The following is a 10340-nucleotide window of genomic DNA, read 5'->3' as shown; positions in this document are numbered from 1 at the left end:
CATGCTTAACTAATTGAACAAGCTTCATTCTGGTATCATTGTAGTGAACAAAATAGGCAGTTTCAGTATTGTTTCCAGTCTTATAGATTTATTTAGTAATAAATATCAGATAACTACTATAATTAATATAATTAAACATTACTTGCAGCAAACTACATTGTCATACAGTCTTACATGCACCTTAAAAATGCTAATGTTCACATTTTTAGAAATAAATTCTTAAAATAATACACTTTCATCTCTTATATGTGATACTGTATGATGGGCCGGACGCAGGTGCAGCCCACAGTGACCAGCTCTTTGTCCAGCTTGTAGACGGGGATACATCCTCTCATCTCACGACGCAGGACCAGGATCTCTTGTCTGATGGGGACTGAGTTCATGCTGAGGTCTACATTACCCTCAGAGTCCACACACCCTTTGTGGAGACATCTTGCCTCATTAATGACTGCCGGGTATCTGTTATTGTCCTCATTAGATCTGGTGGAAAGAGACATTTAAAAATACCAAATGCATTTATAATAATTTGTGACTTAAGCAGGGAGTCCGATGTTAAAACATTAACATGGTAATTAGGGGTTAATGTTTAAAGATACTGCATATGATCTGTGGTGAGAGACTCGCAACAACCAATCATATGTTTTCTTTAATGCAAACAGCTAAAATCTAATTGGGTGTAGTACACTTGTACTACCTCAAAAGAGGAAGGTTGCGCATTTCAAAATAGTGTAGGCAAAGGATGAATTTAGTTTCTCCTTTTGTAATAGTTCCAACAGCAGCTTGTTTTGTAAGTGGTAAAAATATCTATATAATTTTTTATCACGATGGTTGAAAACTTTTATATTTCAGAAAACTATAAATTCAATTTAAATGTATCTATAACATGCTAAAATGTTGATTTGTGTTATAGAAGCTATAGTGTGTTAATAAAGAAAGCTTATAACCTATGGTTAGTATTCCTTGTGGTGATTATACCCAACGCATTTCATGGCTACGCTTATATGATATGCTGTATACACACAGGGTTATGAACCATTTCTCTTTTAAAGACATCATTAAATCATGACAAGACCAAAGTTTCCTGAGTTTTAAGGGTTTATGAATGGCTTTACTTTGAAATTATATTTATACCCCTAATTCTCCCAATATCTCTTAATGATCATGTTTAAACAGGGGGGGGGGGGGCTGATTGGGTAGATTAGCCAGGGACTGGGTAGAAAAGTGATGTAGCCAATATATGCTGCTACACTGTTAGATTCCCTGTCTTCATATATATAAATATATTGTTGAAGTCGTATAATTGGATGAACGAAAGTATATTGGTTTAATATTGGTTTGCCGTGCGTATTGCGAAGCGTACGCCACGTGTTACGTGGCGTGGTGCGTTCACATGGTAAAGCACGCACACACTCGCATTACAACATTTAGTTATTTATATAATTCCATATTGGTTCTGTTACACTGTAATTCAGGAGCAGATAGTATTTGGTTTATTATTAGTATATATATATATATATATGTATTGATTATATGTACATTGTAGTGTTATTAAAGGTTTAGGTTATAGGAAAGGTGTCATGCCTGATATCATATTGTTCCCCTAATCATCAGCAGCTGTCCGGTGCAGTCGGCGAAGAGATCGCACATTGCATACTTTAGTTATTGATATTAGGGAATCATCCTTTGTATGATGCTGGCTATGAAAGGAGCAGACCCCCTGGAGAGACGACCCCCACCTTTGGATTCCTTAGATTGAATCAACCTATGATCTGTTTACACTGGACCCACCCAACGTCTGGACCTATAGAAGCAATCTACGTCATCTCTATTGTTCAAGTGTAACACTGTACTGTATATAATCATAGCTGTACACCCTGGCCCTCAGTCAACTCTGACACAGTATTCTAACAGATATACTGTCCACCGGGTCCCGTGGGTGCGCAGCGTGCGCAAGCGATTGCATTGGTATGTACTTATCTTTTGGTATTGGCTGTGCTGTACTGTACTTTATTAGAATATAATAATGTATTGAATTGTTGACTATTTACATCTGCTAAAAATAAATAACTTTGTGCTTTGGAAACACATACAATTGATTGGGCAATGTTTATTTTAAAACAATAGAATTACTTTAATAATTTATATATATATATATATATATATATATATATATATATATATATATATAAATATATATATTAAACACATTAATGATGCATTTAGAAATATATATTTACCTGTAATCCCACGGAGAGGTTGAGCGGCTCCTGATGGCGTTTGTCATGGTTTGCACATAACTCCTACTGCTGACCTTCATGTCGCCCTTCACACGTAGGGGATAGGTGGTGTCCACTGGGAATGGACAGCCCCCACCTGAGACTGAATAAGAATCCCCCTCTTCTGTGCTAGGGGGATACATCTCTGTTCCAGAGACACAGGCGTTGATGCTCAGCAGCAACAGAGTGGAAGCTATCTGTGAATCATGGAGATGTTACCTACAAAATGTGTCTGTGCTAGGATTTTAAGACACTAAATACTTTCCAAAATGAACAAGTTTTCTGCTTCCGTATTTTTAATTGCAGTAAGTTGGGATGAATTGCAGAACTAACTTCAATGAAATCAGGTTTTTTTTGTTTGTTTCTTTTTCTTTACATTGGTCATTTAACTCAGATTACTGTAATACAAAATAAATAGCAACACAGGGGCACTGTCAAATGGATCGTGTTTAGAAAAGTAGTTTTTCTTGAGAGAATTAAACCTTTTCTACAGACCCTGTTCTCTTCTGATCTTGCATGATTACCAGTTAATCCGCTGATACAGTGGGCAAATCTTCAGCTGGTAAAACTGCACAGATAGAGCTGTCCAGGCGCCACATCAAATGGCCAGATCACACCGTACATCTGGCCACTCTGCTGCTTGGTGGGTGACCTCACATAATCCCCGAGGACATCAGCTGACCCAATATCCACACACCGACTGCTCACTTCAAATCTGAGTGCATCACACTTTGATTTGGGGCCATAAATTGTACCAATTAGGTAAAAAAAAAATTCAACCAGCTTCAATCGTCACAATCTGCTGATAACTCCAACTACTATTTCAGACTCATTGAGAAACATTTACTTGTGCAAATACATTCTGTAATTTTTCATGTACCGTTTAGAGAAAGAATGCAAATATCTGATTGGTTGCCAAGGGCTATGCACGCTGTCTGTACTTCTGCTCTTCCATATAGACATCTCTTATCTGAATAAATATACCATTATAAACAAAAGTGTTATCTATGTAAATCTGTTCTACAAGTACAATTTAGATATATGAATTTTGTTTGATGAAGAGACCTGTTATACCCCTTTCATACTACAGCCTTGACCCAGGTTTTTTACCTGGGTGAGACTGCAGTATGAATGACTCCAGGTCTAATTCCTGGGTCGGATGACCCGGGAATTAGATCTGGGTCTCTTGGTGGGGTAATTCACAGGTCCGACCCGCACTATGAATGGTGAGATCCGGGTTTTTCATCCCGGCTCTCACCAGACATAATGTTAAAGTTTGAAAAGAAAAAACATCACAAGAGGAGCCAATCAGAGCTCTTGTTGTGATGTTGCCATGGAGACTTGGGTAGACTGGGTTCAGTATGGACAGTGTCTACCCGGGAATTTGAAAGGTAGGAGCCTCTGCTACCCCGGCAATATCTCTGGTTCACATACTCAGGATATTGCCGGGGCAGCAGTATGAAAGCAGTATTACACAGCTACTATACCTCCCATTAGCAAACAGTGATCATATAAGAGCATGGACCCAGCTTGGATAATCATAGATGGTTTTTTTGACGTACATTAGACATTGCGTGGACAATGTTTTCAAACCACTCCAACAGTATTTGGAAAGGACACAGACAATTAGGAAGCACCTTCTTGCAACTCAATTAATTTTAATGGAGGCCCATTCAATGCTTAAAACATAAAATATATATAATTTAATATTCCATTCTCTGTGACAACCCCAAAACATGGTTCTATTTTGCTTGTTACGGTGGACAAACAGAATATGATTTGCTTACCACTGACGTTATCCGGTGAGCGGCCATTGTTCTGTTAGATGTCTTTAGTGGTTCTGGTTGTGAGCTGTACGGTTACACTGAGAGAAGTCCTCATTTTATAGGGAATACAGTCTGTTTCGGGATTTCCATAAATACATGTAATCTAATATTCAGTTTCAATAGCGTTGGGTATTTTTCGGATTTATTTTGCTCTTCATACATTTAAGATGTTGAGTGATATTATATATCAGGGACACCTTCTTCTCTCCCACAACGGAATCCCTTAATCAATAATTAACCACACGGCAATAATGGCCGGACTAATTCTGTCTCTTATCAGTATCAGTTAGTGATAATATGAGATCATAAACTGAAAACTGCAGAGATCCATTCAAAGCAATTAATGCGCACATATCTCAAGGATAAGCAATTAGATAATAACAAATTAATTGTAAACATATTTCAATACATGGATTTATTATAGTATTTTTAAACTGATGTACTTTGTATGTTTTTATTATTTTCATATATGAGGAATACTTAAGTATTATTTATAATAATGACAACTTAGTTTATAAATTTATAATATTTTGTGATTATTTGCTAACGGTGGATAGCACTCATTTAATAACTACAAAATATAGATACACATTGCATTCCCTTTTTTGGAAATACAACTATGTATGCACCATCACATACATAGGTTCATTCTGTATTTCCCAGGAAGTGTCCCAGTGTAAAATGCTAAATTGGGAAGGATTCACCCACCAAATCCACAATCTCCACCTGTAGAAGATCATTTATAACATCTCATCCCACATCATGAACTCTCATTTCTGCATTTGGGGACAATACATAACACATTCCAATGTCTCCTCTACATTCATCAAGGAACATCCTGACCCATCCATGAACTCTCATCAAAAGGAACATAATGTTGTACCCCTGCATTCGTCATCATGTTGATAAGATAAGCCATGTATAAGCCCATAAGCAATGGGGCATTTGCACAAAAATAGGCAAAGTCACAAAAGGGTATTTGCATGGTGTGGGGGGCAGTAATTTTGAAGCTTCATAAATTAAACATATTGTTTTTCCAGACAGAGCAGAATATTTAGCAGCACTTATTTGTATTTTTATTAGAACAGAAATACATTTCTCTATACAAAGTGTTTTATAACCATGAGGTGTATGTATCAGGTATATAGAAGTGCACGCATATCTAATGTAGTGACACTTAACACATAAAACACTAAATAGTTAATAGGTGGACAGACAAAGAATACACATAAAATGTGATATGAAAAAATAAGAAACAAAAAAGACGTTTCTGTTCCAAAGAGCTGACAGTTATTTTGTTTTATTATGAAGAGTTTGAAAACAACTCTAATGCAAATGTTTCATTTCTTCAGATTTTTATTTTAACAAACATTGTATCATGCTGTGTGTCTTTATACTGTAATTTGTCATGTTTCACTTTTAGATTGATCTAGCCATAGAACATCTATATATCTGTATCCCCCACCCAGGAATAGAGTTATTATAGAGCTATCTGGAGGCAATAAGACAATGTAGGGTCAATTTAAGAGGTCATATGGGGTACGTGTGTGCTGCACTAATTTATCTTTACATAATGTGGCTTACAGTGTCCTGAGCAGTTAGTGTTAGAATAAAGTTCACAAACAATCCTGTTATAATGCCAGCGTTTCCCACAATATAAGTCCAGTAAGTATAATTGATTTTAAGTTCATCTGGTTCTTTTTTATGAAGCACCAAAACTTGAAAACTTTTTGGTACCCTTGTAGCACACAAATATCAACTTTAAATTTCAGTGCACAAATAAGCTATCAAGTATTTGTGTGCTACATGAAAAAACAGTCAGTATTTAACTTATGTGCAAAACAGAATACTAATTTGCACCCCTTGCATTGTAACATGGTTTTGTCCAGGAGACTGAAATAAGAAGTTTCTTAAGTTAAGATCCTTAATGAATTGGGCCCATACTCTACAAATGCCCAAAAAACTATTTATGTAAGAGAGAAGCCTGAATTTTTTTCTAAGAACCATTTAGTAGAGAAAAGACATTCCTGTTTAATGACACTGTAGAGTGATTTGAAAAAAAAGTCCACAAAATAAAATGGGGTTGTCATTTTATATTCTTATATTCATTCATAATATTGGTGTAATATTCCAGAAAGGATGGTAATTGGGTTACTATAAGTATGAGAATAGAATACAAATACTTGGATAAATAGGAATAAAGGGATTTGATCCCAGAAATTATGAACGACGCCAGGTAGTGTGTCGCAGGCTTTCAGGATTTTTAATATTTGGTGGGTTAAATCCTCTGAATTATTTTACTTCTGTAAGCAGAAGTCTGTGCCCTGTGCAGTAAACCTTTAGGGGAATAAGGACTTAAATTTGATTGGCTGACCTAGAATTAGTATTTTTGCAGAAATCCTGGGTTTGGTGCATATAGATAAATTATTAGGTCAGTGAATCAAATTATTAGTGTCCAAGAACCTATAGAAGTTTTTGAAGACAGATGTTACTATGAGCTGTTATCTTTATTGTCCTAGATAACAAGGGAGAGGCCACAGATAAGATACAGCCTCACATTGGGGAAGTACAGGGGGGCATTTGCTGGTTCCCTTTCTCTATCCCCTGACATGACAATATATGAGAGTCCGTCGGACAGTCCGGAATACCAGACTCCATTCTCTCTCTGGCTGCAGAGGAGACAAAACTCCAGGAATTCTCAGAAACTTTTCTTTAATTTAAATTGGAAATATTTTTTTTCCCTGAAATGGAGGCCCCTCCTGGAGAAGAATGTGCTATAAATAGGGAGAATATCTGGGATGTTGGACTAATAACACCGGACCACTGGGAATATAAACAACACTCAATAGAAAAGACAGAATGGTCTTTACAAAAGCATCGCTGGTCTATGTAAGTAGTGTCACCGTCTCTCTGTCCTTATATTCAGCTGTGTGGATGGGGTTGTGGTACATAGTGTGTATATATATATATATATATATATATATATATATATATATATATATATATATATATACAGGCGCGGGCCGACAGACGTCAGCCCGGGGGGCACAGGCGGCCGCATCACATTTATATTACTTCCGGGGGGCGGGCGGCCCTAGCAGCCATGATTCTGAGCGGCCCGGGGGGGCGATGACCCCCGGCCCAGCCCGCACCTGTATATATTTATGTATATCAGATTATATATGAAATGACGCCTGTGTGACATGATTTTAATTATTTTAGGTTGAAAACCTCAAGGCCGTTTCTATTTTAAAATGTTTTCTCTTTTGGTTTCAATGAGCAAATATGTATAAAATCCTTCAGTTCTTGAAAAAAATTCAGTCTGACTGATAAATTCAATATATTGTCACCCACTTTGTCTATCATTGCGGTGTTCTTCGGTTTGTATTATATGATGTGTTTTAAGCTGAAGGGGAATGTTTGTCATTGACCCACTGTCATCAACTTTATATACTGTACTAGTATTTTTTGATATTAGCACAATACATGACACTGAGTTTCAGAATGGAAAACCTTGTTTCCAATTCCGCCATATCCACAAGTAACCTTACTCACATTCAGGATCATTGGGTTTTTTGATGGACGTTGTCTGCTTCAATCGTTTGAATTTAAAGTAAATTAATGTATTGGAGAAGCATAGCTGACCTCCAATGAACTCTTAAAATTTAGTAAAAATGCAATTAACAGTTGCGTGTCGAGCTCAGTTTCTCTTGAAACAAATGCTAGTGGTATAAGGCATTAGACAAACTACAGGGGTCTTAAAATGCCAAGTTACCACCATTCCAGGGACCCTACCAGAAACTGTAAAAGAATAATTCTGCAGACATGGCAGCCTGGAGAATTTTGAATGTAATCCAAGCTCTGAACGGCTGTCAGGTGAACAACTGATTTTACAAGTCATGGTCATAGGTCCCCTGCAGATCTACTAGTTGGGTGTAGAGCGACTTTGGAGTAAAATTGCCTATTATTTGGAGTTCGACATTTATCATATTTAAACATCTACAAGTTTATCTCATGATTTTTTTTCTATTGCTCAGATGCCAGTCCTTGTTTGTGTCTGCTCATCGGCCTTTCTACCAGAGGGGTATTTCTCACACATTGGTTCTTTGGAAGTGCCCATGGATGAAGAGGTCCCCAAAGAGCCCAGAGACAAATGTCCAACAAGGAGAAGCCGACTCCTACCTAGCAGTATGACTGTGGACCTCGGTGTCATTGACACTGATTATCTGGACAGCCTGGTGCAGATGGAGGATATTCACACCCGCTCTCTATCACCCTGGGATTACAGGTAATAGTTTATATAAACTGCTACTAACTTATAAAATGTTCCTATTTGCAAGCGTTGCATAAATTTAGATAATAATATCTACCCTTCTAAAAAGTTCTTTTCTTGGCAACTTTCAGGATAGTAAGTTTTAATTACAATATATATTAAGCCATAGATTGTAAGCTTGCGAGCAGGGTCTTCTCACCTCTTTTGTCTGTTTTTACCCAGTTTGTTTATTAGTTTACTGTGTTTGTCCCCAATTGTAAAGCACTATGGAATATGTTGGCGCTATATAAGTAAATGATGATGAAGCCTATTTTAAAAGTAAATTCAACCAAGATTAAGTTCACACAATACCTAGATCTGCTTCTCTGATTTGCTAATGTCTTGTCTCTTTTGCTCTCTGCTATTATCTCTTTACAAGTCTTCTAGATAAACTAAAGAATACACATTTATAAAATCAGTTCACCACAAACAACTCCCCTCACCCTTCCAAAATCCTATTCTGTATTAATATCTTAATTTCTTAGAATATATAGACTGGCATACATCAGATCAAAAATATAACTATACTCGCATAGAGAGGGAAAGCAATAATCTGGTCGGAACGCTGGGCTTATTTATTACTTCAAGTATAGTGACTGTAAAGCACAAGGGTATCAGCCTGCAGACTTGTATTTCTTTAAAGACAGTGACAGCAAAGCATATGGATTATAATCCAGTCTTACCCTCATTCTAACTCTATTTTTCTTAGTTGAAACTAGCTACTACTGGCAAAAATTGTACAGTTTTAATATAATTTTTCTCAATGCCAAATCAGCTATCTGCAACATTCAAAATACATGACACATTACTTCTCAATATTACTAAAATATATTCAACATATACAAAAAATCAGCAATATTCTTGAAACAATATGAAACGTTATCTTCAACACATTAGTTTTCAAAACATATTACAGGATGTGATTCCACAAATCTGAATATTGTAGATGTACATCACAATAATCCATCTTCTCACTTATACATGTGGTCGGCCATTCACGGAGATCTCTGTCTATTGTGCTTGGTCCAGCTTACTCTGCTGAGAAGTCAGAACACTGAGTCACACCCACTATCTAACTGACGTTGGAATTTGTACCTTCAATACATTGGATATATATAATGTCTTAATATACTCTTGTATTAATCTTTGATCATTATTGATTGAGTCTCATTTCTTAGTTTTACTTGTTCTCTACATATGGAAAGTAAAAAAATATGCCATATTAATCTCCACACATTCAGCTAGATACAAGATAGTTTTCCTTTCAAATTTTTAAGGGATGTTTTAAAATACATTATTTTGGATGCTCTTTTTTATTCTACAGCTATTTGTTTTTTTTAATCTGAATTTGTTTTCTTTTCTTTCAGTTTCAATACAGATCCCAACAGGTTTCCTTTTGTGATTGCTGAAGCGAATTGTCTCAGTTTTACCTGTGTGGACTCGGATGGCAGTGAGAGCCCAGAGCTGATCTCTTATCCCATCCAGCGGGAGATCATGGTTCTACGGCGAGAGCAGAAAGCCTGCGACTATATCTACAGGCTGGAGACTGAGCTGGTCACACTGGGTTGTACATGTGTTAGATCTATTGTCAACTAATACTGATTATCTACAGACATGTCCATCTTCCCCATCTCACTCTTAGAAGAAAAAGTAGAGGAACAGATGTTGCTGGATTACAATTATATTATTAATGTTGTGTTAGTATTAGTGGTTTTATAAGAAGCATTTTACTGCTTTATACCTACCAATATTCCTGACTGGAAATTTATTAGAAACAAGTTAACCCGTGCATGATACTCATGCATTCTAGTCAAATCAAGCTACTTAAGGTCTTAAAAAGGTTCTTGTCATGTATTTGGGCCTAGCCCAGGCCTCCTCAGGGGAAGAGCGTTACTTCCAGATGCAAGCGCCCTTTTTAATGTGTGT

The 10340-nt window shown here is 36.7% G+C and overlaps 2 protein-coding genes across 2 annotated transcripts; one reads left to right on the top strand and one right to left on the bottom strand.

Annotated features, from left to right (window-relative positions):
- Positions 1-242: 242 nt before the first annotated feature.
- On the bottom strand, positions 243-2419 carry LOC142143084 (interleukin-17A-like). The gene is made up of 2 exons (XM_075200799.1): positions 2238-2419; positions 243-480 (listed from the first exon to the last, which is right to left on the bottom strand). The coding sequence occupies exons 1-2, from the start codon at positions 2417-2419 to the stop codon at positions 243-245; spliced, it is 420 nt and encodes a 139-aa protein (XP_075056900.1).
- Positions 2420-7927: 5508 nt separating this feature from the next.
- On the top strand, positions 7928-10010 carry LOC142143083 (interleukin-17A-like). The gene is made up of 3 exons (XM_075200798.1): positions 7928-7978; positions 8140-8390; positions 9782-10010. Exons 1-3 carry the CDS (start codon positions 7928-7930, stop codon positions 10008-10010), a joined length of 531 nt encoding a protein of 176 aa, XP_075056899.1.
- Positions 10011-10340: the final 330 nt, after the last annotated feature.

This window comes from Mixophyes fleayi, chromosome 3, assembly GCF_038048845.1.
Source record: "Mixophyes fleayi isolate aMixFle1 chromosome 3, aMixFle1.hap1, whole genome shotgun sequence".
Classification (NCBI taxonomy): Eukaryota; Metazoa; Chordata; class Amphibia; order Anura; family Limnodynastidae; genus Mixophyes; species Mixophyes fleayi.
This window is presented reverse-complemented; position numbering and strand designations above follow the sequence as displayed.

Bases quoted from the DNA above. Each gene is read 5' to 3' on its own strand.
- LOC142143084 (XM_075200799.1), bottom strand. From the start codon at position 2,419: ATGTATCCCCCTAGCACAGAAGAGGGGGATTCTTATTCAGTCTCAGGT. The intron at 481-2,237 runs GTAAATATATAT...TCTTTCCACCAG, and splicing joins ACCTCTCCGTGGGATTACAG to ATCTAATGAGGACAATAACA.
- LOC142143083 (XM_075200798.1), top strand. From the start codon at position 7,928: ATGGCAGCCTGGAGAATTTTGAATGTAATCCAAGCTCTGAACGGCTGT. The intron at 7,979-8,139 runs GTGAACAACTGA...TCTATTGCTCAG, and splicing joins AAGCTCTGAACGGCTGTCAG to ATGCCAGTCCTTGTTTGTGT. The intron at 8,391-9,781 runs GTAATAGTTTAT...CTTTTCTTTCAG, and splicing joins CTATCACCCTGGGATTACAG to TTTCAATACAGATCCCAACA.